Source organism: Platichthys flesus, chromosome 2 (genome assembly GCF_949316205.1).
Source record: "Platichthys flesus chromosome 2, fPlaFle2.1, whole genome shotgun sequence".
Lineage (NCBI taxonomy): Eukaryota > Metazoa > Chordata > Actinopteri > Pleuronectiformes > Pleuronectidae > Platichthys > Platichthys flesus.
The window spans coordinates 16,503,091-16,530,710 of NC_084946.1; the positions used below are offsets into that span (position 1 = coordinate 16,503,091).

Sequence of the window (27,620 nt, forward strand, 5' to 3'; positions counted from 1 at the left end):
AACTCTACAGTATGAATAATAACAGTATTTCTCATAACTAATGCCAAACTAATAACAAGAAAAAGATAATAAGAAACAAAAATATTAAATAAAATTAACAAAAATCAAATAAAGATAACTTCATACAAATGCAAAGTCTCAGAATCCTGTATATTCAGTCCATAAGTATTTTACACATCGGAATTGCTTTCTTCTTCTTTAATCCTCTGGACGTGGAGCTCGATTATTCGTTGTACAACACCGGAAACGAGCGGCTGGTGTCACACTGAACTCTGTCCCAGTGTGTGTGGGACCACGCCGATTGATTCCGCCAAGATGTCGACCGCTGTGCTCTGTTCCAGAGTCCTTCAGAGAGCTACACATGGGTTCGTCTTCTCCTCCAGGGCTGTGCCCGCCTCCTCCAGGTATGATGGGGTTTTATGTTCAGGGTTCATCATTCTTTCAGGAGGTAGAGAACTAAGTGTTTGGTTAGAGAAGTCATATAATCTGACGTCTCTCACACTGTGAGACGACCACATTAAAAAGTCATGTTACCAAATGTTGGGTCAGTTATATGAAGCTGAGCTAATGTTGTATTTAAAGAGACAGTAGCTCTGCTCATTCTAACTGTTTCCAGTCACAGTCCCTCTGCGATATATAACTGAGTGAAGACAAGAGCTTGAACCATCATTTTCACAGTCAATTAATCACGCCATCATTTAATAAATCATTTGTTTTCCCTGACTAATCATTAGGTGTAAAAATGACAGAGAACTGTGTGGCTGAAATCCAGGCAATCCTCAGAAATAGTGAATTTATTGGCTTACAGTGGTGGAAGATATGTAAAAAACTGAAAAACAAAACTACATGCTAACAGCACATAATACAATAACAAATCTATTAATTCACACACACACACACACACACACACACACACACACACACGCACACACACACACACTTACCTTAAGAAATGTCTGTTATTGTTCTGTTATTGTTCTATTATTTAAACAGTTTGAACTGGCATACTGTTTCATAATAACTCCCAGCATTCCCATTTGGAACAAGCTCTGTCAGTCGACCTCTCTGGCTCCATCTTGTGGAGTTAAGCACGACATCCACACTTTCTTCAGGCCGGGTCGCCTCATTGCTGAAATCTGCTGCAGCTCTTCAGACAAGCAGGAATGTTTGTTTCATGTCCGTCTTGGCTCCTCCCCAATCGTCTGTTCTGCAGTCACAACCCCGAAGCGTTTGGCCATCAGCCTCCTCAGTAGGTTGGCATCAGATCTATGGCTTTCAACTGGGCCATATGGCAGCAGCTCGGCAGTGCAGCCTGTTTCTGTGAAATGCAAAGAGATGGAGAATACAGAGATAAGAAAAGTGCAATAGACCCATAACTACATAGAGCGTTTAACAACCATAGTTTACCTACAAAACTCTTTGTAACGATGATAAAAACATTAACAATAAATAACTGAAAACGATCAGATTTCCGCACTTAAAAATCGTACCAGTTCTAACCGAGTTCCCCTGTCTTTCATTCCAGCCCATTTCTGTGTCGTGCTCATAGACTGGGGCCCAGTGATGATGAGATGTACCAACGCACCACAGTGTCCGTCATGCAGAAGGAGCCGGGCAGTGGGGTCATGATCCAAAGCTACAGCTCCGGAGGGTTCAACATCGATGGTAATCGAGTGTTTGGACCCTGTGCTGTGCTGCCTCCTGCGATCCTGCAGTGGAACGTGAGAGAAACATCCAAACCAACCTCACATGACACTTTACAGCCTCATGTGCTGCTTTGTGGGTCTTTTTAAACAACGTTCTGTGTTTCTTATGACCTTAAATCTCTCTTTCTGCAGGTTGGCAGTCATACAGACATCACAGAGGAAAGTGTCTCGCTCTTCCACATGCTTGAACCAAGAATAGGTAAAAAAATAAATAACAGCAGGCCAACATGTGGAGAAATTAATGTGTCTTACTGGTACACTTCAATTACCTTTGACATTACAGATATGTGGAAACATTCTTATGAAGTAAGTGTTCTGATGATTATGGTGGAAATCGATCTTCTAAATCTCTCAGAATATTATTTACATAATGTTCATATTATCAAAACATTAAGCAAACCCTTGTGCTCTGTATGAAAGCTTCTACATGCAGTTACTTGAAATGTTCCTTGATTTCATCACTCATCTAGTTTCCTATCATTTATATTTACTTTCCGGATGCATGTCAGTTGACTTAATTTCTTCCTGTCGTCTATTCAGAGATCCTTGTGCTGGGAACCGGCGCACGGCTTGAACGAATCAACCCCTCAGTCCTCGCTCTACTGAAGAGGAAGGGCATCGCTGTGGAGGTGCAAGATACGGTAAAGTAGAGCAAGCATATAAAATTGAGAGACTAACAATAACAAAGAGGAACAAAGGCCTTTTGGGACCGGGAACTAACTTTTGCTCTCAGAGACAAGGTCACAAGGGGACAGCTCTGAGTATGTCACGTCCCACCATCTTCATATGTGTCTCCTGTGAAGTCACATCGTGAATAGATCTAACTTTGCCACATGCAAATAGACATGTAAATTATTTCATTCACAAAGACCAAATGATTCTAACCAGTCTGACTAGACAGGTGGGTCTGTTTTCAATGTGAGTATGTGTGTGTGTGTGTGTGTTGTTTGGTCTTTGTGAACGGACAGACTTGTGTCTGGACGGATGTTAAGAGGAGGTGTGAACAGGTCCAAAGACATAGAGGTTGACCTAACTGTCCTCTTTTCTTTGTGTTACTCAGCCAAACGCATGTGCAACCTTCAACTTCCTGACCAGTGAGCGGAGAGTGGCTGCTGCTGGACTGATCCCTCCACCGGTCAGCACTGCTCTGGAATTAACACAGGAGTAAGTCCTGTGATATCCTTCAGTATCAGATGGTGCAGCCTGTGAGATGTTCCTCTGCACAAAGCTCCAAAAGGAGACAAACATTCACCTCTGATGTTTGGTTAGACAGTTATTGTACAGATTCATATGTTAAGAGCAGCCCCCTGTGTACACATGTGTATATAATTAAGGACACAGATGCCGCAGAATTAGACCTGAATACAGTTCACCTGCGTTCCTATGTAGAAAATATTATTTGTATAAATGATATATTTGAAGTGTCACATTTACTAATGCCTCAAATATCATGTATTTAATGTATTTTCATGCATAAATGTATAAGACCATATACAGTGTCCTCTACTTTTTTTTCGTTTTAAATAGAGGCAATGAAGAGTAGTGCAGCAGATAAAGAGAATATGTACAGTCAAATATTCTTGTCTGTGAATATGTTCCAGTCGTGTGCCCGGGGTGTCGGTGGCGACTGTCCTTCATTTGGTTAAGCCTCTTATATCTGTGCGTATGTGTGTCCTCTGTCTCCTGCAGCGCTCACAAGCTGCCCGTGTGCAAGCAAGTGACATAATTCACTGGCTTTGTCCTTCTCTCACATAAGCTCCCTCGATAAGAGAATCCACAAATCCTCTAACGTCGATGTGATTCATCTATATCGTCTACCAATGTTTAAATCCCTGTCGATCACATGCAGGGCGCAGCTTGATTACGTTTACCTGCTGCTGCTGCTGGATAACACATGCATTGATTGAAGCTTAAAGGACCCATCCATCCTTTATCTAGACTGCTTATCCTTTAGGGGTCGCTAGGGGGGCAATCCCAGCTGAGTTTGGGCGAGAGGTGAGGGAGACGTTGGGAGGTCGGCAGCCGACCACAGGGTTAACAAACAGAGACTTACTTACATTCACCCACAAGGACAATTTAGAGTCTTCAAATAAGGTTCAAGATTCAAAGATTCCTTTATTGGTCCCAAACACATGCACAGACAGACTACATGCAAAATGGGGGAAATGTGTCCTCTGCTTTTGACTCATCCGTGTGAACACACACAGTGAACACACACAGTGAACACAAAGAGCAGTGGGCAGCTGTGGACGGAGCCCAGGGAGCAGTTGTTGGGGGAGTAAGGTGCCTTGCTCAGGGGCACTTAGACAGTGGGGTATGTAGAGTCCTCTTGGACACATCCAAGTAACCTTATTCCTCTGTATGTCTTTGAAAACAAAACCCAGACAAAATCCACACCTTGGTTCAGCTTAACCAGGATTCAAACAAAGAACCTTGTCACATTGAGGTGACAGTGCTTTCCTCTAAAACAAAACGCAATTTCCTGTCAAACTGATGCCTGGACCATGCACGAGAAGAAAGGATGTGTTGGTTTGATGGGAATATCTGAAAGATTATCCACTGTACTCATAATTTAGTGAAGAATAAATCCTATGCAGACAATTCTAGTGATGGTTACATACTGCCGTACAGCAACAAAAACACTAATTCCCAAGAATGTGACCTCAAAATAATAGACAAATAAAAAATTCCAAACTTTTTGTCAACATTGTATTATTTAACAGATTTTGACAAAAGGTCGATTTTACACCAAACAAATAAGATAAAAAAGACACACCACATTTGAATCCCACAAACGATCCAGTCTACATGCTACTGAAAACCCTCTGGCCTCTGCTCTGTCTCTGTCAGTCCATGTCGTCAGAGGTTTGAGACTGGTGTCTCTGTGATCCTCCGATGCAGAGCTCTGCTCCTGTGATGCGTCGGTACAGATCTGCGATGTCTTCACTTTCAGTCTCAAAGTGGTTTGTTGCATCAGGTGAGCGGGACACAAATATCTAGTGAGTAAAGAGAGAGGGAGGATCTGTTACAAACACATGGGTCCACCACACTTATTTATCATTTGTTTGTTTCTTTTTCTTTTCCCCGTCATCACCTGACTATTCTTTCCATCTTCGTTGGGAACCAGCAGGTTTCTGATTGACACAAATCTAGATTCAAAGTTTGGACAGAAAATACTGTTAATCAAATATTGATTAAAATGTCATTTTACTAACAAACGTAAAGAGAGTATACAAACAATTAGTCACTAACTTTTGCATGATGGGCTCGAGAAGATCCAGGCCGGGCTGCACCTCCCCCTCTGGGTTGCTGGTCTCTGAGGTCGTGCTCACTGTGGCGATGTACATCCCATCTGAAGCCACATTGTGGGTGAAGGACACCACAGATATGTAAACATCTGCATGGGAAATCAGAGGAGAAGTTCATGCATTAGTGTGGTCATATATTAAGAAAATTGGATTCAGCATGAATCATTTCTTAACGGTAAATAGGAATAATAAAATTATGGCTGGCTGACAGACTAATGACAGGAAAATATGGTGAAGCAGCTTCATGTTGTTTGCACCAAAGGTTTGGAACAAACTCCCAGATTATATGAGACATTTAAAAAACTTCTCAAATTCAATTTTTATGATCATGTTTTCAATTTGATTCAACTATGTCTTTTCCTTATTCGAAACTCTTTTTTTCTCGTACATTACATTTTTTACTGTCTTAAAATGTCATATCTGTTTTCATGTCAGACACTTTGAACTGCTGTGAAAAGGGCTGTATACAGAATACAAAGAATTCTTATTCAATTAAAAAAACAAAACAAAACAAACCTGATTTCCTGTTGAGTTGAGCTTGCGGGATGATGATTTGACATGAATTGGCCTCTTGGGTGTTTTTAACTGGATGATTTAATAAACAGATGACACGTATGACACGACCCACTTTCCTCACCCGGGTGGGAACATAGCTGGGATCACAGATCAGCTGTTTACAGTGGAACAGCTGTTACGCAGAGAAAGAGAGACAAATTTCACTAAATTACACAATCATGCCACATGGATACTTTTTTCCCGTGTATTGTCTACTGTCTACGTTACCTTCCCCTCGGATTTCACAGCTTTTACTTTGCCGTTGTCCATCACAATCTCATCCACTGGTCTGTTCAACAGGAAAGTTCCTCCGTACTCTGCGCTCAGTCTGAAACACACAGACAGGATGGGAAATGTCAACGAAACATAATGGCACTGTTTTGAGATGCCGGTGTAAATCCCATTTACTAAAGGGCCGGCCTCTTAAAACCCATGTCACTGTCAGATTGCTAATAGCTGTTAGATTGTAATGGGAAGCTTTTTCTGAATTAAAACTCAATATAATGCTCATGAGTAGAGTGTGAGTATAACCTGGCGAATCCCTGAGGCAGCTCTCCCAGCCCGTACACTGGGTAGAGGTATGGACTGGTTTTGTGACGAGACAGGGACTCGGAGTACAACCGGATCCGTCTGATGGTCTCCACACAGGGCTGGTCCAGGTAACTGCAGGGACACCAGGTGAGGGTAGAGTGGGATCAGGCAGGTTTTGACTTCAATGATCATCTGTCCTCATCTGGTGAATATAAAGCAGGTGCCTGGGACTGACCTGTCACTGCTTTGTAAGGCAATGGCGTGACCCGTGAACTCCATCACATCTACTCCCAGGTCGAAGCGGCAGAAAAGGTCCCGTGTGGTCATTTTGTTTGGGTTCATATCTTGGTAGGTGCGAGGTTTTCTCTCGTCAAAGTTGAGGGCGAAGAGGAGCAGCTTCCTGAACCTTCTCTTGTCGAACATGCCCATCAGGTCTGAGACAGTGTGTTGATTGTTGACATTATCAAACAGAATAATAAATGAGCGCAAAAAAATTAACAAAAACGAGGCAATGAAATACCTGAAGCTTGGGCATCTTCCTCATTGGCGGGGACTTTGTGCACTTTTCCTGCTTTGTATATAAAGCTGCCTTCAACAACCTTGAAGTCCACATAGCGAGTGACCTCAGTGTGCACCAAGATTTTCACCAGTTGACCTGCAATGCAAACAGACAGCACACATTTTTACACCAAAACAACGCAAACAAAATGTTCTGCACAATTCCAACTCCAGATGGATAATACTGAGCTCTCACCATTGCCCAGAAAGAATTTGGGGATGAGGTCAATGTTCCACTCTTTCCCGAGGCCCATGGCCGTAGGACCTGGAAGCTTGAACTTCCTGTACAGCTGTAGACGTAGAAACACACTGGATAATGAACACCACAGATCTGACAGCTGTCTGAAACGCTGTGTGTGTGCGTCTGCATGTGTTGCTGTTTTGTGTGATCACACCTCTTCAAGGGGAGAAATGGAGGCGCTCTCTCCTCCATAGTAGGGATTTCTGTCAATGTGAAGAACCTTTTTCCCACTTTGGGACATCAAACCAGAGATGACACATTCCTGAGACAGAGAGGGAAGCTGTTAGTTAGTGGGTCAAATTGTGTCAGAACTAGAATCACACTCATACCTCCACCAAGCCCCAGCAGTCCCCTTTAATTAAATTAAGCTGCACTAGATTTCACACGCTCTTGGATCTGTAAATCGAAAAACGCTCCAATTATTACAATGTTAAAGAAAGCGGAAAAATATTTCCCCGATCCGTCCACTGATCCCGAACTGCACTCAAATTTAAATGGTTATTTTCTTCCGCAAGTTTGTGGTTTTCATTTTGGATTTTTGGGAAATTTTGCTCATAAACAAACAAAGAAATTTTACAAATAGAAAAACTTAACGGTTAATTATACTATTAAGAGTAACTGACTATCAAGAGAAACTGACGAATCATTATATTTGCAGCACCGATGTTAATATGGCTCTCTGCATTTGAGCTTTAAAAGTTATGATACAATTACCATTCACACTTTTCGCAGCACAATCAAATCAAGCCACCAAAAGACACTTTATAATTAACTTAATTACTGTCAGATATTATGCTTTGGAGGGGATGTCTGAGCAGATCAACCCCAATAACTGACACACTCATTGTTTACCTCATGTGACTCAGATACGTATATTACAATTATAATGCAAATTTTCTTACCTTGAGACCAGTTCCAAGCACTATTATATCATATTCCTGCATCTTAACAGCCACTGAGTCAAAGTGAATGCACTCTGCATTAGTGTGTACGTATGTATTTGTGTGTGTATGTGGATATTTGCATTGTGTGTATGTGCACAGAGAGACCTAAGTATTATGTTGATAGGTGCTTTGTCTTCCCCTTTGCAATAATCCTCTTAAGATGAACATATCTAGAGAGCGAGAGAGAGAGAGAGAGAGAGAGATTGAGTGTGAGTGTGTGTAAGTGAGTGTGAGTGTGAGTGTGAGTGTGAGTGTGAGTGTGAGTGTGCGGGTGTGTACGTGGATGTCAGTGTGCATGAGAGAGATAAAGAGAGTGTGTGCGTGAACGTGCTTTTGTGTCTGTAAGTGGCACTTGAAATATCTAGTAAATGTGTATAATGTATGTACAGCAGCAAACATACTCGAAGTATAAAAGAAAAAGTAATAAAATATGTCAAACGAGTGGTATATTTACAATGTTATGTTACTTTAATTGAACAATGTAGATTTGATGTATTATATCCTTTACTGAAATCGAATATGTAAATACTTTTTGTAGTATTTACATATTCAATGTGAAATGTTCTTCAACTAAAAGTGTAAATGATCATGAATTCAACGTTTTTAAATTAAGTATCATTCGTTTCACTGATATTTCATCAGTAACTTTCCTGACTGACCTGCTACAAAAACTACATTACCCAAGATAACATGAGAGGATGTTATGTAGCGCTTGTTATCTTCATCAGAGTATCTCAGCGGGTGGATTTCAAAATTCGTGCTATGCGCCTCTTTCTCCGCCCCGCCCGTGCTGGTTAACCCGGGACACGATGTGCGGAGATGAAGCGCACCTTGAGTCCCAGTGTTTAGTTTGTAGTCGCATCTTCGTTTCCTCAAAGTTCACAGTTTGACTGAGGAGCAGAACAGAACCCAGACATGTCTTCATCACAGACAGTAAGTGACTCAGCCACACCGGGTTAGTTTGACCAAACCTGGACTCAACCGGCCGTAACAGCGGAGGTTTCTCACCTAGTTAACAGTTAGCACCTCAACTACCTTCACCTTAACTTTACACAGTAACGTGTGGCTGCTAACCTCGTTAACTGGTTCCCCTGACTCCTCAGTGTCGTCATGTTGAAAGAGTCACGTCACAGCAAGTTTGTTTTATTCGTTGAAACGTGTAGATGAAGTGAGGAAGTCGAATTGAGCTGGGGAACAGAAGAGGCGTGGCATGTGTCCACGCCTGTAATGTTAGCTAGCTAACTCTACAGTGACACGCTGCTGTCACTGGTCCTGGTGCGTGTGGTCACTGTCAGTCAGATGAAACGAGCCTAACGCACAAAGGACCTCACTCATGGTTCACTGCAGATTTCCTGATCTGTTTGAAACTATCAGAGAGTTTATTACAATCGTTTGGGGGATAAATGATGTAAATAGGTGAAATAACAGTGAGAACCAAAAGTAAGTGCATTTAGTTTAGTTTCAATATGCATATCCGCAATGAGGTAAATAAGCATGTGAAGGTTTGACTGAACCAGAAGCTGTCTCATTGCGTCAGTCCAAGATCATGAATTGTGAAATGTTATCATTCATATGATAAGTTATTTAAATGTATTGTGACACTCAGTGGTTGGCAGTCGAGACATGTTTCACTTGTTTCCTTTTGTGGAGTCAAATCTGAATCCTTAATCCAGAATAATCTCACCTTTTGTGGATTTGTAAATAAAGGATCTTCAGTCCTCAAGTGGCCAAGTATTGTTTCAGATCTTTGCAGATATTCATCTTTATTTGTTGTTGTGTGTTTGTGTCAGTTTTCAGGTACAGAGCCAAACCAGCACAAGCGTGTATCCGTTAAATCCAATCCTGGATTCTTAGAGCGACTGAGCGAAACTGCAGGAGGAACCGTTTTTGGCATCGGATTGTTTTTTCTCTCAATTTATATTCTCTTTACCAATGAGGTAAGAACCAGTGACTCACCGTAAGAAGCTGCATTTAATGCATCCTATCAAGAGCCACGCTGTTACACAGGTTAGAGTCCCACCTGACTAACATGGTGCATGTTCTCTGTGACTGCCTCCCTCTTCAGGGACGAACTCTGCAAACAGCGTCCTCTCTGGATGAAGGTCTGTCTCAGGTCGTGGAGCTGGGGCCCTACCTCAGCCTGGAGCTGCAGAACAACAACCGTCTAGTTCACCTGTCTGCTCAGCTGCACACTGCAGAGGTAGGTTGTGTTTAGTTAGTCAAAGAAAAGTTTTGTATTTAACTTTTTTATTTTAAATATTGCAGATCTGTGTTCTTTCTGCCTGGGGGAGTGTTGCTATTCAATAAGACTGTCTGCCCATTAAAAGAGATCTCCAGTGAAAAAACAAAAACTGAAAAATAACTTGTATTGATTTCTGTATCAACGTAAAATTCCAGAACTAGATAAGCTGATACTGAAGTACAGGGTGGGGGGTGTAGGCAGCTTTGTTAAATGTTAAATGTGACAAAAAATGCAAATTCCGAAATAGGTTTAATTTGTAAGCGACACTCAAGCGATGCACAAACGTTTACTTCAAGTAAAGTTACACAATGTACTTGTGTTTGTGTAGCCCCTCTATGACCCCAACTACAGAGTGGTGGTGCAGGCGGTGAAGCTGCAGAGGCAGGTGGAGATGTATCAGTGGGTGGAGAACCGGGAGAGCAGGTGAGTCTGTTGTCTGCGTGTCAACACTCGGGTGAGGTCAGGTGTAAAAATGTTGGCTTGACTACAGAATAATCTCTGACTGAAGAGGTGACTGATTTCAGGGATTACCAAGAAGACGGAGAAACCAAAACTGAGACGACGTACAGCTACAGTGAGTGTATTAAATTGTTTTTACCTTTTTGTCTGTGTGAACAACTTGGCCCTTCTTTACTCTGAGTACATTTTGTGATATGCGATGTGACACACTGTGGCCCCTCTGTCTTCAGACACTGAGTGGAAATCAGAGCTGGTCAGCAGTCGCCATTTTGACAAAGAAATTGGTCACCAGAACCCAAGGTAACCTGACACTTCTAATTTATTGCAAATAATTTGGGTTTTAAGATGTTGTTATCAAACTTACAAAGAAATGTAATTGAGGCTTGATATTTGACTGTTTAACCATAAACTTAATCATAAGTAACTATGAATAAAAATAATTGAACCAAATGTTTAGAATTTGAATTGAGAAAAAGTACATAATTTGGTCACGTAAAATGTAAACGTAATTACTCATCTTTTCTGATTTGTTTTCATATTTCATATCTTCAAACATAGACACAGATAACATTTAGTCGGTGAAAGGCTCATGTTGGCCAATTATATCATAGCCAAGTAAATTGGTCTGGAACTGTTTATTCGATTATTTTGTCATCTGTGGAATCCAAAACAATTTCTGTTACCTCATCTTTAACTCAATCTTTCCTTCAGTGCCATGGCGGTGGAGAGTGTGACAGTGGTGGCTCCTGAAGTCCGAGTCGGGCCTCTCGTTCTGTCTAAAGGTATCTCCACCATCTAAACAACCTGATGTAAACACGGACATTATTCAGCTGTTAGGTTTGTCAGACTGCCACTCATTCATCCTCAGGCCTGGTGGAGCAGATCCAGAACTTCCAGACCCTGAGTTTGACGAAATTTTCTGCCTTGAGCTTGGACAGTTTTCTCACCGTCTATGATGATTATTTCTATCACAATCAAAATCCCCGCCGCCCGGAGGTGAGTATCATGAGGTGAACCTCTCCCTGCTGCAGACCGTGCTGGCCCCTCTGGTCATTATGTGTTCCCTACTGGCACATTTAATGAGTTGTTGTTGCTTGTTTGGTTTTATTCATGAGGTCGGAGACGTGCGTGTGAGATTCTCGTACGCTGGACTGAGTGGTGAGACGTCCCCACTGGGCCCGGCTCAAACTGTGAGTGATGCAGATGACCTGGTTAATAGTCATCACCAGAGGTGTGGACTCGAGTCACATGACTTGGACTCGAGTCAGACTCGAGTCATGAATTTGATGACTTTAGACTCGACTTGACAAAATGTAAAGAGACTTGCAACTCGACTTGGACTTCAAAATCAATGACTCGTGACTTCACTTGGACTTGAGCCGTTTGACTTGATAAGACTTGCTCCTTTCCCCAAAACACAAAGATTAAAAAGTATGTTATTAAGGAGCGCTCTGTATCTGTCATCGTGTTTGTGTGCGTCTGTGTGTGTGTGTGCAGCGCCGCCGCTCCAAAACGAGCACTACGCGCTGTGCGTCGGGCACCAAGTCCTGAGGGGGCACCAAAAAAAAGCAACTGAAAAATGATCATAGTTATTATAATTATGTAGCCTAGCGTTTGGTTGTATCATAAGTCCGGCTTCAGCCGACAAAGGACACGAGAGCAGGTCATGCGCTCGGGACAGCACACCCGTTTATTCTCCGTTCATTTTACAACTTCACTCATCACAGCACCCACTTCCTTTAAAACCCCTTTCAAAATAAGAGTCACTACCAACAACCCACTTAAAACCGGAAATACAAATCAACCCTCAACAATAACGTCATTAAATAAATTAGCTTACAATTATAATGCCGATATTATTTCAGTATAGAAATATTAGGTACCTTTTAGCCATGTATATCACAAAAAAGGCAGAACAAGAGATATATTAAATTGCTCAAAAAAAGTTAAAGAAGATTGAATATTCTTGTTTGTACTTATTGATGATTATTTAACGTAATCATAGAGGAGTTATGCTTAGGGCACCAAAATGGCTCGCAGCGGCACTGGGTGGAATCATACTACGTCCACATCGTGCACAAATGACTGACAGACTTTTTGGCCAATTTGGTCTTTTGCAAATGCAGTTCAGCATAGGGCCCTGACATATAAAAAGAACAACCCTGTTCATTGTTATGTTCAAGTATTTGTTATGTTTCTCACATGTACACGCACACACACAGACAATATGAGGTAAGATAAATGAGATGAGATAAACACAGGACAGGACAGAATTGTTCATGTTCATGTATTTGTTATGTTTCTCACATGTACACACACACACAGACAATATGAGGTGAGATAAATGAGATGAGATAAACAATGGACAGGACAGAAACTGCTGTGGAACTAGTTAAAATGCAAAATACAATGTTAGCACTTTTGTACAAATAATTACAGTTGCACTTGTTTATTCAAATGTGTTCATTCTGTAGGAGTGGTTTAAAATGCAGAATATTCTTGCAAAATATGAGTTAATTGTTAAAAATGACTGGTTAGTGCAATAGGGAAGTGCAATGTTGGCACAATTTTTTTCTGTAATTTCAATTGCACTTGTTTTAATAAATAAATAAATACAGATTTTAAAAGCATACATGATCTGTGTAAATATATTATTACTCAGTGATCAAAAGGACTCGAAAAGACTCGAAACTCAAACTGCAGGACTTGGACTTGACTTGAGACTTGTCAGTCTTGACTTTGGACTTGACTCGGGACTTGCCTGTCTTGACTTGGGACTTGACTCGGGACTTGAGGGCAAAGACTTGAGACTTACTTGGGACTTGCAAAAAAATGACTTGGTCCCACCTCTGGTCATCACTATCTGACTTGGCAGTAGATAATATTCTTTAAACAGTTTCTGTGTGCTGGTATTTGAAACAATCAAAACTCTACTGTTTAATTCCTTCATAAGAAGCACCAAAATCCACCTGGGACAAATGAAGTAAACTAGTGCTAGGACAATAGGGCTATTAATGGAATAGTTGATTCAGAGAAAATGAAGTAACAACATTTTTTTTTTTCAGGTCAGCATCGTGGCCATGCAGCGAGGGGAGCAGCTGATGCCTTTTAAAACCAAGTCAGGAGACACGCTGGAGATCCTGTACCTGGAGGATCTCTCTGCAGAGGTCACTGTGGACTCCCTTCTTCACTGCTATTGTTCTGGAAAAAAAATGTCCTATGTTGGTTAAGTGTGTGGTTCTCCAACACGCGGTCTTGATGCAGTTCTTTCGTTGTCTCCAGGAAATCTTTTCGAAAGAGCACCAGCACAACAGTTTGAAGACTTGGGGTCTCAGGGCTGCAGGATGGGCCCTCATGTTCCTCAGTATTCAGTTGACCATGCGCATCATCTACACACTGGGTAAACTAATACTGCAGCACTGTCAATGATCATTGAATTCATGTCTGTGTCTGTCCTTCATGTTCCTGTGTCTTGTGCCTGCAGTGGACTGGGTTCCTGTTCTCAGAGAGCTGGTGTCCGTGGGGCTGAAGATCTTTGCCCTGTGTGTCTCCTGCTCTTTGTCTCTTCTCACCATCGGAGTAGGTTGGTTTTTTTACCGACCATTAGTGGCAGTGGCTCTGGGAGCGCTGGCTCTGGTCCCAGTGTTTCTTGCCCGCTCAGGACTTCTTACCAAGAAGAACAACTGACTCTTGAGGTGATGATTATCACAGCACTTCCTGATCCCTTGAAACGCGACGGTACTGAGGCAAACTGCATAGGATGGACTTCTTGGGTTAAACAAACCAAAAATGTATCTAGTGTTCTAATGTATTAGAAAATGTCAGTCCCCCATTGTCTCAGGCTGATATTAAAAGAGATCACCTGGACCACTTCCTGTCCGACACAAGCTGTTAGGCGTTGCCTTTTAGTTATATTGTTATCAGTTGTGGTCTTTCAGTATTTCATCCACTCATAAAGTTCCTCAGCGTGATCTTCTACAACATAAAATCACTGCAGTGTGATTGTAACTTTAAAGACCCAGTCGTCAGTTTGTTAGGTACACTGAGTGGAACTGTACTCTCATACAGAACATTTCATGAAGGTAGGACATGCTTTAGGGCTGTTGGTGCTGGATTGTATTCGTTTTAGCTTGGTGTACCTAATAAACTGCTTCACTTGTTTCCTTATGCAATATGTTATACTTCATGTCCATTATATTATACTTTTCGCATTGTCAGAGATTTGTTCTGCAGTTGAAAACACAATTTACATATTTTTCATTTGTGATGAATGTCACTTTCTGATCTAATTTCGGCACCAAAGTTGGGATCTGCTATTTTGATTTCTAGTTTGTATTAAGCATGTGTTGAATAAATTCCTTCTGAGTCCTGTTTTCTATTGTTTTTTGCTAAATGTCAGTTTTTTTAACTTAACTCTGTACGAATGATCTGTGGAGAAAGGTATTTACTCCCATGTATGCCTAGTGAATATTATAGAAGTGACACTAGATCTGATTGTGTTGCAAGTCGATTTAGCGCAGCAGCACACAAGCTAAGAAGTTAAAACTTGAACAATAAGGACTTATCACAGAAATATCAGTAGTGGTATATGAAACAACCAGTAACTAACTTAAAGCTGAAGAGCATACTGCCATTATTACCTCTGCCAAGGTGGTTGTCTTTTCACCCATCGGTTGGTTTGTATAGGATGTGGTATAGGTTAGGGAAGAACCACTTAAATCTTGGGGCAGATCTTTTTCTTTTCTTTCTCTAACATTGCTATAACATCGTGGCTCTTGATGGAACAAAAATCAATAATATATATCTATCTATAGGGACCTGATGAGTGACATTCTGTTTGTAAACTGATCACTTTGTCCACCCGAGAGCACTGAAAAGAAATGTTAAATCACTCAATACATATTCTGGTCTTAAGGATCAGTACAGATATTTCCCATCTTGAATGAGACATTGGAGAACATCCTCAAAACTCCTATACAAACATCAGGCTGTGTAGGTGAGATTGTCGTGGGGGCTATGGCTGAGCGGTAGAGCGATCCCCTCCAACCGGAAGGTCGACAGCTCGAATCCGAGCCAATGCCAAAGCGTCCATGGGCAACACTGAACCCCGAATGGCCCCTCACAGGCACTAATCACATCAGGCACTAATTTGAAGTCGCTTTGGATAAAGGCATCAGCTAAATGACATGTAATGTATTAATCCAAAATTTCCACAAGTCTCCTTGAGCTTTCGGTGCAGTTTACACAGGACTGTGATGCCAAATCCGAAATACATACTGACAGTCTCCAATTACATGTGCATGGTTGTGACATCTTGCCTGCACCAATTTGCATTGTATTTCTGAGCTGGACCATAATTCATCAGGTGTCTAAGTGTCGATGATTAAACAAACAGGTAATGCAAATAATCAAGATTCTTACAAAGAAATTTATTACACAAAACACTAAGTTTCCATTTGTGTTTTTCACAAAATGAGTTTCCAGTCTCAATGTGCATGTGATCATACTGCACAAAGGATTCGTATATGAAGCGCACAGAATTTTCAACTTCATGTGTGCATCCGTTTGTTGGATTAATTAAAAGGACTAAGGGTCACAGTGTACAGGTACTTCACCCTAGTTGGCTGTGGAAACATTCCTCAGATCAGCAGGCGGGGCTTAAGCACTTAACTGTAGTTGGCAGATATGACACAGCAGCTCCTTGGCTGACCTCTTTGATTACATGCCGATAAAGGAGGTGTCGGTTATGGCAAATTTACTAATTTTTAAGTACAAAAAAGTAGTTTTCCATTACCTCGAAATTGAATACTGACAGAACCTGACTACATTTGCTTAAGACAAAAAAAAGTAAAAGCATTACACCTTTAGTAAAAACTGGGGAGAACAGTCTTTTGTGTGGGTGTGTTTGGGGGGTGGGGGGGGGGGGGGGGGTAGGCTTGACCTAATGCTCCTTCTTTCCCCCAGTAGAAAGCAGTCCTCGTGCCCTCGTTTACAGTAGGACACATTTATTGCTCTTCTTTCCCCGCCTGGCCTGTAGCGCAGCCCTGGTGGCCATCTCAAAGACTTCCCTCACGCCATCCTTTGTTTTTGCCGAACACTCCATGTATCCGAAGGCACTAATCCTGTTGGCCATGTCCCGACCATCCTCGGGTTTCACAGGTTCCTACAGAAAAGGTCAAGAGGAGTTTTAGGACACATGCATTCATCAGTTGGAGAGTGTTAATGTGTCTTTGAGCTCTACACTTTTACCTGCTTCATTTTGGCAAGCTCCCTCCGGGTGTGTTCATCGTTACGCAGGTCCTTTTTGTTTCCCACCAGTATAATGGGAACGTTAGGGCAGAAGTGTTTCACCTCAGGGGTCCACTTCTCAGGGATGTTCTCTGAATGATGGGACAAAAGACAACACCAGTCAGTGACACAACTAATGATTATTTTCAATAAACTTGAACTATTTTGTTAACGTAATCAATTTATTTGGCCTGTGAAACACTAAAAACTGTTCAAAACACCCATCACAATTTAATAACTGCAGGTGTAGGCCCTTTTTTACCCTGAGCAAAAAATCCTCGGCCACTAGATGGAGACATTGAGCAGGATGCAGTTTATCCGTCAGTTATGTGAAAAATGCCTTGACAACCGAATACAGTTGAGAAGGGAGCTACTAGATGTGACTCAATCACTAGAGGAGGAGGGTACCACTATAATTCTCCATCGTACAACATGTCTGTCAAGGTTTTCTCTTCATGACTGATTCTTAACATGAAATCATTGGAGCCTCGCTAAATCTCTAATTGGTCTCATCTGTTGTATGTTTTCTCTACTCATTATTAAACGAGATTCCAGTTAACCGAATCGATTTTCAAATCATGGCAATGCTTCCTAATTTGTTTTTTCAGAATTTAATTGAATTCACAAGAAGAGCATAATGTGTCATAAACATTAAACACACGATGGAGGTCTTTATTATTACTTACCAAGACTGTCAGGACTGTCAATGGAGAAGCACATGAGAATGACATCAGTGTCCGGATAAGAAAGCGGACGCAGTCTGTCGTAGTCTTCTTGACCTGCTGTATCCCAGAGTGCTAATTCCACCTGTCACAACACACAACAATAAATCAAACACACAAAACCAGATCTTTTATTCAGGATATTATTGATCAACAGGTTTGACATTGAACAGACATAATTATCTACACTTCTAACTGGTATTCAAAAACTCACAGGGCCTTTTCAGCTGTAGTTACTTTGCCTGAAGTAACTACAGACCATATCACTCCCTTAGTAATATGGTCTTTCAGTGCCTATTTAACCTTGTTATTAAGGACATCAGGATCTGGAAGAAGTTTTATAACTGAAATAAATATAGATAAGGATAAAACCTGAAAAATTATAAATCGATGTTTTTGTGGCTTATATTAAGTATTCAAATTATCATTGAGACAATTCCATCTGTTGATATATCACTGTTTAACGACGGCAGTAAAATGTAACTTTAAAGCCTTCGAAAGATGGTGTAATCACAGATGAGGAGTGTGTAGTATGACACAAAAAGTTTATATCTAGAAAAAATCTATCCAGGGCACTCTGGGATCATTTATAGGAAGTACCGTTATATCACACTATAGCTTTTTTCAGACATGACATCCGCTAAAGTGTATCTTGACAGTTGGCTTTCAAATATGAAGAATGCAGCAGGAGATAGTCTGGGACACACGTGTTCACAACGACAGGGAAATGTCAGCATCCGAGTAGAGCGTGCAGGAGGCAGTACACAACAAGAGCTGCTTTCAGACATGCACCTACCTCCGGGAATAATCTGCATACACTGCATTTGTGGACGCAAATTCTCTGACACTCTCTGCCAGGCCCATTAGTATAAAGCAGAGAATCCGATGTAGGATCACAGCAGGAGATCCTTCACCCCCCTTGATTCAGGTGAGCGAGTGGGGTGTTAATGCGGTTCTACCACTCGCCAGACGTAAAAAGTAAAAAATAGTAAATGTATCTCCGGGTTAAAAAGCAGAGCCACACACGTTGCAGATGTGCTGCAAACAAAAGCGTGTGATCTCTGCAGTGGAAATAACCCGTTACATCCTGCCTCTATCTGCTGAACCACCCCTCACCAAATCCTGCGGACAATTTGTTGCTGTTGTGAACGCGTCTGAGCAGAGAGCCTCCTGCTGTGTCGTGCATGCGTGAAAGGCAAAGGGCAGAGAAAGTCCCGACCCAGTTCTCTGGAGTTTAAATTAGTGGGTTTGTTCACAGTACATTAACGCCAGGCTCTATCACCAGAAGCTTTGTAAATTGGTTGTCTTTCGCAAGTTGACATCTTTGTCTGTGTCATATATGTGTATGGCAGCTCTTTTTCATTCTGAGATATTTTGACCTTTTTTGTTTGTTTTTCAAATTATGTTTTGCATCTGTCGTGTGTTAGAAATGTTATCAACACGCCCAGTAGCTTGCTGTGAATTTGGCTGACATTTTCCTACTGCTCTCTCACACGGGCTCACTGCAGTTTCCTGGAAGTTTTACTGGAGGCCTGGCAGTAAAAAGTTCTGGATAGTGTGCAGATCAACTGACAAGAGATCATTGCATGTCTGAAAGCAGTTTATGTTCCAGTGATAACTCATGATTCAAACACATGATAAATCGGATCTGCTGCTGTCATCATACTCAGGTGCCCGGTTACACACCACAGATTCTGGTCAAACAATTCTTACCTGTTTGCTGTCAACTTCAATGTCAGCCACGTAGTTCTCAAACACGGTGGGCACGTACACCTCTGGAAACTGGTCCTTGCTGAACACGATCAGCAGACAGGTCTTCCCACAGGCTCCATCTCCCACTATGACCAGCTTTTTCCTGATCGCTGCCATCGCTGCAGACAAGACACCGAAACCAACCAGGGTTACGACGCGAGAACACTTTATCTTTAACAACAGGGAGGGTCATGTTTTATTGCATTCGGACATTATGCAACCACCGCCACAGCCCCGGTGAGAACCGATGAGCAGCAGTAACCTTCAGCTGTGTTGACACAACGCCGGAGTCGTCTGAAACCAACACCCGGGGCTAACTATTTAGCATTCAGCGTCAGGACTGTTTACACTCCACCAGTCAGCTGTATAGTGTGTTCTATACAAGGGGGGACACATGGACGTCATGAAAGGGCACAGACCTCACAGGTCTTTGGTTGATTTGAGATGTTAAGTGGGAGTAGGAACCTTCTTCTACGATTATACATTTCCGCTCCAGTGTTTCTGACCCACCCAACAATCAAGCTCGACTAATTTCCCCTCGAAACATTTCTCATTCACCACCATTATTTCCCCAACTACACGAACACTGGGATCAACACACTGACAGTGGAAACAGACACACAACTGAGAATCACTGCTGTGTCGACTGACCCAGATTTTAACGAGCAGGAACATCCTCTGTTTACAAGAGATTCGGTGCTAGCTGGTGATGCTAACAGCTACCGTTAGCTAGAAACGCGGCTAACGCGCTAAGTTTACGTCTTGATGAATCTCTTTGAATGTGATATCATGGATATGAGACATTTACAGTACGATGCTCATAACACAGCAGCGTTCGTGGCTCTCGTGTGGCCACTCGGCAAAAGCCTCGCTTTTTCCTTTCACTAACAAACCGGTGCAGCTAGCTAGCTAGACTTAGCTAGCATAACGGAAGTCAATGCGACTTTATCGGTTCGTTAGCTTAGCCACCCAATATCGGAAGAAAATATAAGTTTACTGAATACATTTTACAATGGTGTTGCTTATTAAACTATTTGATGACCAAGTGAAGGTCCACTCTCCGTGTTAATGTTCAACTCTCACCTGCTGATGGTTTTAAAATGAATCCAAACGGTCTCCAAGTGGTGCTTTGTTGGCCTCCTCGCCGCGGCTGCTGGAGGAAGTGATTCAGGGGCGGGGAGAGGAAAACAGTGCCCCGCTGTACAAACAGTACAACAGCACAGAATAATAACAACAACAACAATACTACTTCTAATAATAATAATAATCACAATAATAATAACCATATCTGTTGTTATTATTGTTATTATTATCATACACCCTTGCAAAGAAGTCCAGCTCTTCAAAATGTTCGCGAAAGCATCATGAACGTCTCACATTTTAGAATTGTTTTGGTGCTATTATTGCTCAACAGATTAATGCAATAGAAATACAGTTTTATTATTTATTTCATTCTATTATTAATTTACTATTGTTATTTGAATTGGTCAAATGTGGAAATCTGTAAAACAAATCAAGCTTTTGGGGATTTTGACTTCAACATCAAACACAAAATTTGAGGTCAATCTAATAATAATATTGTAAACCTTAATATCCTCACAAAGGCAATTGTTGACCTTAACTCGGAAACCAGTTTTCAACTCTTCATAAAGTATGTGTAGGTAATCTTCCGGCCGCCATTGGGACTAGGCCATTTTGAGCCAGACCCATATGGGGGCACCATAAATGCCCAAAATATGTAACTCAAAACTGGCCCAAAAGCTTGTCACCAAATGGTGTACACCCTCTGTAGCCAGGAATAAACCAACTATGATGTTTCATATAAAGAGTAATCAATCTGTTATTTTATATCAAGCAACAGAAAATTGGCACAGTACCTTCATGTGCAAATGCTTCACACAAAATATGATCTGAACTGGCCGGACAATATCTGGTGTGCAGCTTCCAGACATGGAGATACACATTCCTATCACAACTGAGAAAGATTAGTCGTAAAACAACCAAAATATAACCAAGGCTAATGTAAGTATAAGGCTGTCGAATAATTGGAGAACAGTGCTTGCAATATTGTGCAGATACTTTTGAAATGGTCACTTACTGAAGTACTGTACTAAAGTAAACATTTTTAAGTAACCATGGCATAGAATGTAAAAGACGATGGAAGACTCATCTGCACTATCCAGACATGAAGCCATAACATCTGGGACAGGAACGTTGCAATCTCCTGCATTTGGAAGCAAGTCTGCGCAGTAGGAATCAGGGATGGAACCACAGTTTTGAGCTCTTGCAGATACATGTGCTCGACCAATCATCAGTCAGTCTCAGCTGTCAAGCCTGACGTTTCACTAATTACTATTTTTTTCCATCAAATAATTGATAACAACCAAAGTTACCAGATACATGAACAAATATCAGAACTAACTAAACTGACACAACAAATATTTGAGAAAGATGTGACGTCCATTTTACTTTTTAGTTTGGTCCATGTCCCATCAACTAACATGGAGAAGGTGGGATTTATGATATGTGTCGAGCCAGCCACCAGTTGGCGATTGAGACAGTTTGGCTTCACCTTTGGGGAGATAAATGGACCTAAATGAGCAGCTTGGCCCTGTTCCTCGCATTCTTTGTGCTCTGCATTATTTCAAGAGTGATACGAGGGCTCCGACTTTATGTTTACTCATTGATTAGTAATTTGATGACGGGGTCATCAGATAATAATATTAATATGTACCATGTAGGCACAACGGTCCTTTGTTTGCAAAAAACGTATTTTTGCTTTTCATAGAAGAAAAACCAGCAGTGTCACTAACTACATTAACAGCGGCTCTGTTCTGCTCAAGTGCCCCAATGAGACATGACAGTGAACCAGCAGGCACAATACCAGGAAAATGAAGCCGAGGCAGTTAAATGGAACTCAGCCGACATTAATCTCATTATTTATGCCTGTTCCTCTCCTGCTGTGACATGTCAAAGTATCCTATGTAAAAAAAAAGCCTTATTAACAAACCCCCTCATCATGTCAGCTGATACTGTACATCAAGAAAACATGTTAAATAGGACAAACCAGGGCTGATATTGTTCTTTAGTGCAGCTAATGAGCATGAGATTAGCATTAACAACATTCAGTGTACCAGGGTAGTTGACTTGTTTCTTATTTTGCCATGTGAGATATTTCTGCATAAATAAACTCAAATGTTATTCTTCCTCTACACTTCCTTTTAGGGGGACACTTTTAGTCCACATTTAGTCTTTTTCATTCCAGATGGAGATTGTAATGAGAAAAGGGTTCAGATTATGCTGCTGATTAAATAAACGCATACTGAGAAATGATTTAAACACTCCTGATGGGCTGAGAATAGAAACAGTCAGGGAGACTGTTTCTATTCTCAGTCGGTGCAGCAGTGTATTAATAACTACAGCTCTCACTCTAATCCCGATAAGAGGCTTTCTCAGCATTGCTCACTTCCACCTCGTGGAAACCAACTCAGCCATGTTTCCATGAAAAAAGTCACATTGAAACTTCCCATTCATGTGTACGTTTGATTGGCAGGTCAACGATGAGAACAAAAAACACTCAAAGGGGAAAAAGAAAAAAAAGAGGTTTGCTTCTCTGAAATCGACAGGCATGTAGGATCCTCCTCTGACAATAACACCAGTGTGTTGACAGATGGCCACTGCTACCTAATAACAGTTTTTCACGAACTATTCAATTTGATCTGTTTAGCAACAAATTATAGTAGACAACATCTCAAGGCACTTTACATAGACTTTAAGAATAATAGAGAAACCCAACAGTCCCCACAATGAGCAAGCACTTTGGTGATGTGGACAGAAAAAACTCCAGCAGATCCAGACTCGATGTGGGCGGCCATCTGCCTTCACCTCTAGGGGTGAGCAGAGAAAAATGGGGAGGAGAGGAGAGAGGGTTGGAAAAGAGGTTAGAGAAGAGAAAGAGAGATAAAGGGGGGGGGGGGGGAGAGAGAGAGAGAGAGAGAGACACCAGAAACAGCATCAGGTCTCAACTCTGACTAGTTGTTATAATGTAAACAATAAGCGTGAACAGCCTTTTGATTTTAATTCTGGTAATGATATTGGAAGGAAGTGTGTTTCCTCTAATGGAGGATCTCTGTCATGGCTGCTGGTGCAATGTGGGAACTTTGGCCGACAACAGGACCATCAGCCAAGTACCTTCACATTCTTGCAGCAGCTCAGAAAATAGGCCGAGGAGCATGAAGGACAGGAGAAGATGGAAGCGGCTGGTTGTCTGTAAGGATGCCCGACTTAAGTACATCGCCAAAGTTAAATGGTGGCTCTAAGAAGTCTGGATTTTCATTAAGAATCCAATCTAAAATCCTCCCAGGTCTCATCTGCAGCCTGAGGAGGGGCTTGTCTGATAGGTCAGATTGAGGTCATTGCGGGTGGAGGGAGCACGGGGAGGGAGGACGTGAGTGCAGACACACAGGAAGACTGGTGCAATAGAGGAACTCTAATAGACAAAGTGATGAGGACGCAGACAGTATAGGAAGGGACAGACAACAGCTAACACACAGGTAGCAGGAGGAGGAAAATACATATGACATATGATTTTGTACAGAGAAAATACAGAATACCAGGGAGCAGATTATCGAAAACGAGTTAGAAGTTCCAGTGGACATCATGGACGACAGGTGAACAGGTGTGTCAGGAAACAGGAACTATATACAGGGCCATCTAGTGGGCAGAGGGAGTATGACAGAAACCCCCAACAATATGTTCAAGCTACCCATTCATACCAGCAGTGAAAACACTCTGGATAACAAGAGGAAACATTTCTGAAATTGATTCTCGGAAATCCACAGGCCTGTTTGATCCTCTTCGGAGAAGAACCAGCTTGATAACCAGATGTCACTTAATTCTCGTCATCCTCTGATCTTCATTGTGGTTATGATTTTTTTTTTTTTAAAGCTTGTATGCTTTTACTTCTAGTGATGGGAGATATCTGCTTTTTCGAAAGATACAGGACATGAAAGAAACGCAAAACACACACTATACATCTTTTTTATTTGATCTTTTACAATGACTGTGTCAGTGGACTCTGAACGCATGTCAAGTAGTGTCAGCCTGACCTTACTTTATCCACAAGCAATATTAGATACACCAAGGGTAATCAATGTAACCTATGATATCTCCATTCTTCTACATTTGGAATGGAAGAGGGTCATTAAAGGGACACAGCAGGGAACGTTACCCTCCGCTCCAAACTCTCATTATATGTAAACCATGATCAGAATACCTGTTGTGTCATGATGTCCATATCAGGAAAACAACTGGGATGTAGGACACGTTTAAAAGCTTTTTGAACATGTTACAGGAGAGTTTGCTTAGCTGTCGGGTTCACTCGGTTCATGAACAGTAAATAAACATTCCTTTTTGCAAATTTTACGTTAAATGCTCACAGTGTTCTCCCTCTGGACCAGCCTCTGTTCCCTGGGGTGTCACACTGTCCCAGAGTCACAGTGCGTGGTCGTGGAGTGTGGCCCTGATTCGCGTTCTAGTCTTTGTGACGGAGACCCTCATATGTGAAAGGGGTAGTGCTGCAGGTAGCGCAGCAGAGGCGTCGGGAGTGGCAGGTGTTCCGGACAGTTTGTGTGTCTGTTGATGGTGAGGCGTGCCAGGTGCTGCAGAGAGGGGAAGGCCTCTGGTTTGTGTAAAGGTTGCATCAGGTTTAAGGGGACTCCACTGGCAGGGTCAGGCTTTGCTTTGGGGGTAAAGTCATTGGATGCCTGGTCCTGTGGCGCGTGACCCGAGCTCTTGTAGTGCTGTATGAGGGTAAGGACGTTCGGGAAGGACTGCAGGTGAGGCAGACCAGGGGAGATGGAGTCCAGCCAGAAACAGCCCCTGCTGTACTCTATCCGTACACTGGTAGGACCACAGCGCGTCTTCACTGACAGTGCCAGCACATACTGCGGGTGGCTGCTGTCCCGCACCAGGAACGTACCCTCCGACTTTGTCAGGAGAGCTGCCCGAGCATCACTCGCTGAGAGGGAACCCCAGTACCAGCCTAGAAAAAATGTAAGTGTTCTAGTTAAGGTTAGGAAACTCCCACCAATTATTTCTACATAATACCCCCAATGACGACAGAGGAGGATCACACTCTTATTATTCACTCACAATCTCTTTTAATCACAAAAGACATCTCTCGGCTTCTTTAGCATCTCAATTACAAACCGAGCAGCTTCAAATAGTAAACACTGTGGCGATTCTCGTTAAGATAATCAGCACCTGGCAAAGCTCTTAAATACATGATCATATTAACCCCAATAATCTTGTTGGCCATCACAAGGTAATTGGATTTGTAGACGCTATGTGTGGAGTACACACTAAGCGTAAAAAAACCCCCATGTAAATAACATTAGAATAAGAAGCACACACACAGTGTGCAGCTGTATGGCTGTACAGGAAATAATTTGTCAATGCAAATGGCTGGATGTAGTATAAGTAATAAATAAATGAAATGTGAATTAAAAGAAAGTAAAGTACCTGAGGTCTGTAGATACTGGAAAGTGGTGGCAATGCAGCGGAGGTCCTCTGCTGGGTCCCAGCACAGAGGAGAGGGACGTGGGCAGAATGAGGCTTCTTGCTCCTCATGATGAGAAATGGTCACTGCCCGGGCAACCATTTCTGACTGTTAGCATGCAGAGACGTCAAAATAATGTTCATGTTGGGTCACTGACAAAATATACATTTACATTAGCAGTCTGAAATTAGATTCCTGTGCAACATAACACTGTTTTCTGCTCCAAACTATCTATTGCAAATAATGAAAATTGAAAATAGATATTAATGCAATTTGTTTGTTTGCAAATCAGCTACTCTGAACTCAATAACTAATTGAACGTAATATTAGATATACATGCACACGTACATGCAGAATACATGTACTGTACTACCATATAAAACAGGTCATACATATAAATAATAATAACAACAACAATATTGAAAAATACAACATCACACACATTGTAATGAGAGCTCCATTATGTTTAAAATGATCTTACCTTAAATCAAAGACAACCATATGGAATCTGAGCAGATTTATAAACAGTCCAGAGAATAATCCATCCAAATGTCAATAATCAGATATCATCGACTGACTCTGATGGAGGCGACACTGAACAACACTGTAGAGAATATATTGTCTGAGAGTGTATGAGCTGTAACTCAAAGTTTGTGTGTGTGTGTGTGTGTGTGTATGTGTGTGTGTGTGAGTGCTCTGTATTCAGTGAACTGCAGGACAGAAAACAGCTCGGCTCAGTCTGAACTCACTCAGCTTCCAGGAATCTGATTCCGAGAAAGGTTTTGTGTGACAGCGCCCGCAGTGACACTCCGCAGCTCTGAGCCCCGTCACTACACACACTGTGTGCACAAACCACTTCCTGTTCGCCCTTCAAAAGTAAAACGAACTGCACTACGTCTCAAACCACTGTAGACCTGCAATTTTTTTTTTAAATGCGCCTATTCTTTGTTTTTAGGGCCTTGGCTAGGAAAGCATTTCATATTTTAAGTAAAGACTATTTGCAGCTCCACCTATAACCTAATCTGGAGTCTCTGAAATGTTCTAATTATTTAAATTTAGCAAATTCAATGAGTTCACGACATTGTGATGAAAAGCAGGATTATGAACTAAAGTAGTGTCTGAGGTAAATGCATAGTGAAATGAAAGGATCATTTTGAAGTGAGAAATTACAGAAATATGACCTGCAATAACCGTTTCTGTCAGCATGGCCCATAATAAGCGTTTTAGATTATGAAACATATACACGATTGTGTTATAGACTATATTATGACTATAATATTCTATAATTTGTTTCATAATATATTAATGACTTTATGTATACAAAAATATTCATTCAATAGTTGTGCACCGTCACCTGCATGTGAAACGTGAACAAGTGGAGGAATGCACTTGTTTATATTTTACAGAAGCAGTTACGTCAAAGCCACATCATTGTTTGTTGTTGATTTGTACTATGAATCTATTTACTTCACCTACTAACGTTTGCAAACTGAGCTACAAGAGACTGGAGTCAAATTCGTTCTATGCATAAACATGTGCATGCAGATGATTTTTTTATTTTTACAGTCAATTATTTGGGTCTCTGTAAAAAACGCACCAAAGCCTCTAAAAAGCTGCTTTACCGCTTTAATTGTCACCTCCACCACCTGTTGTTCTTTTTAATGAGAGTTTTTAGTCTTTTATGCTGAAAGAGAAGAGCAGAACTTCCGGTGCTCTTAGTGCCGTTGCCTTGATGCAGCTGCAGGCAGCAACTTG

The 27,620-nt window shown here is 41.6% G+C and overlaps 5 protein-coding genes across 5 annotated transcripts; 2 read left to right on the forward strand and 3 right to left on the reverse strand.

Moving 5' to 3' along the window:
• The first annotated feature begins 246 nt into the window (after positions 1-246).
• Positions 247-3,198, forward strand: ndufaf3 (NADH:ubiquinone oxidoreductase complex assembly factor). Its single transcript, XM_062401854.1, has 5 exons — positions 247-404; positions 1,526-1,721; positions 1,839-1,905; positions 2,247-2,347; positions 2,767-3,198. The coding sequence occupies exons 1-5, from the start codon at positions 316-318 to the stop codon at positions 2,872-2,874; spliced, it is 561 nt and encodes a 186-aa protein (XP_062257838.1). The 5' UTR covers positions 247-315; the 3' UTR covers positions 2,875-3,198.
• Positions 3,199-3,801: 603 nt separating this feature from the next.
• Positions 3,802-8,020, reverse strand: zgc:112334 (uncharacterized protein LOC619199 homolog). Its single transcript, XM_062401906.1, has 11 exons — positions 7,802-8,020; positions 7,054-7,161; positions 6,855-6,948; positions 6,621-6,755; positions 6,336-6,534; positions 6,101-6,232; positions 5,798-5,897; positions 5,531-5,702; positions 4,959-5,103; positions 4,801-4,855; positions 3,802-4,702 (listed from the first exon to the last, which is right to left on the reverse strand). The coding sequence occupies exons 1-11, from the start codon at positions 7,841-7,843 to the stop codon at positions 4,553-4,555; spliced, it is 1,332 nt and encodes a 443-aa protein (XP_062257890.1). The 5' UTR covers positions 7,844-8,020; the 3' UTR covers positions 3,802-4,552.
• Positions 8,021-8,624: 604 nt separating this feature from the next.
• LOC133966863 (transmembrane protein 43) lies at positions 8,625-14,917 on the forward strand. The gene is made up of 12 exons (XM_062401919.1): positions 8,625-8,776; positions 9,634-9,780; positions 9,909-10,043; positions 10,414-10,508; positions 10,610-10,659; positions 10,775-10,844; positions 11,256-11,326; positions 11,413-11,540; positions 11,660-11,734; positions 13,610-13,711; positions 13,827-13,944; positions 14,029-14,917. The coding sequence occupies exons 1-12, from the start codon at positions 8,759-8,761 to the stop codon at positions 14,229-14,231; spliced, it is 1,212 nt and encodes a 403-aa protein (XP_062257903.1). The 5' UTR covers positions 8,625-8,758; the 3' UTR covers positions 14,232-14,917.
• Positions 14,918-15,952: 1,035 nt separating this feature from the next.
• On the reverse strand, positions 15,953-20,523 carry LOC133966870 (rho-related GTP-binding protein RhoA-B). Its single transcript, XM_062401931.1, has 5 exons — positions 20,390-20,523; positions 19,268-19,425; positions 17,519-17,639; positions 16,794-16,924; positions 15,953-16,707 (listed from the first exon to the last, which is right to left on the reverse strand). Exons 2-5 carry the CDS (start codon positions 19,421-19,423, stop codon positions 16,534-16,536), a joined length of 582 nt encoding a protein of 193 aa, XP_062257915.1. The 5' UTR covers positions 19,424-19,425; positions 20,390-20,523; the 3' UTR covers positions 15,953-16,533.
• Positions 20,524-24,330: 3,807 nt separating this feature from the next.
• Positions 24,331-26,594, reverse strand: LOC133966879 (cytokine-inducible SH2-containing protein-like). The gene is made up of 3 exons (XM_062401943.1): positions 26,347-26,594; positions 25,829-25,973; positions 24,331-25,349 (listed from the first exon to the last, which is right to left on the reverse strand). The coding sequence occupies exons 2-3, from the start codon at positions 25,965-25,967 to the stop codon at positions 24,862-24,864; spliced, it is 627 nt and encodes a 208-aa protein (XP_062257927.1). The 5' UTR covers positions 25,968-25,973; positions 26,347-26,594; the 3' UTR covers positions 24,331-24,861.
• Between the last annotated feature and the right edge of the window lie 1,026 nt (positions 26,595-27,620).

Excerpts from the sequence above, each read along its gene's own strand:
- LOC133966870 (XM_062401931.1), bottom strand. The coding sequence starts at position 19,423 with ATGGCAGCGATCAGGAAAAAGCTGGTCATAGTGGGAGATGGAGCCTGT. Across the intron at positions 17,640-19,267 it reads TTGAAGTTGACAGCAAACAG|GTGGAATTAGCACTCTGGGA; the intron begins GTAAGAATTGTT and ends GTGTTGTGACAG. Across the intron at positions 16,925-17,518 it reads TGACAGTCCTGACAGTCTTG|AGAACATCCCTGAGAAGTGG; the intron begins GTAAGTAATAAT and ends CCCATCATTCAG.
- LOC133966863 (XM_062401919.1), top strand. Across the intron at positions 10,845-11,255 it reads ATTGGTCACCAGAACCCAAG|TGCCATGGCGGTGGAGAGTG; the intron begins GTAACCTGACAC and ends TCTTTCCTTCAG. Across the intron at positions 13,712-13,826 it reads TGGAGGATCTCTCTGCAGAG|GAAATCTTTTCGAAAGAGCA; the intron begins GTCACTGTGGAC and ends CGTTGTCTCCAG.
- ndufaf3 (XM_062401854.1), top strand. The coding sequence starts at position 316 with ATGTCGACCGCTGTGCTCTGTTCCAGAGTCCTTCAGAGAGCTACACAT. Across the intron at positions 1,906-2,246 it reads CATGCTTGAACCAAGAATAG|AGATCCTTGTGCTGGGAACC; the intron begins GTAAAAAAATAA and ends TCGTCTATTCAG. Across the intron at positions 2,348-2,766 it reads CTGTGGAGGTGCAAGATACG|CCAAACGCATGTGCAACCTT; the intron begins GTAAAGTAGAGC and ends TGTGTTACTCAG.
- LOC133966879 (XM_062401943.1), bottom strand. The coding sequence starts at position 25,967 with ATGGTTGCCCGGGCAGTGACCATTTCTCATCATGAGGAGCAAGAAGCC. Across the intron at positions 25,350-25,828 it reads CCAGTATCTACAGACCTCAG|GCTGGTACTGGGGTTCCCTC; the intron begins GTACTTTACTTT and ends CATTTTTTCTAG.
- zgc:112334 (XM_062401906.1), bottom strand. The coding sequence starts at position 7,843 with ATGCAGGAATATGATATAATAGTGCTTGGAACTGGTCTCAAG. Across the intron at positions 7,162-7,801 it reads TGCTTGGAACTGGTCTCAAG|GAATGTGTCATCTCTGGTTT; the intron begins GTAAGAAAATTT and ends TCTCTGTCTCAG. Across the intron at positions 4,856-4,958 it reads CTCGAGCCCATCATGCAAAA|ATTTGTGTCAATCAGAAACC; the intron begins GTTAGTGACTAA and ends CTTTGAATCTAG.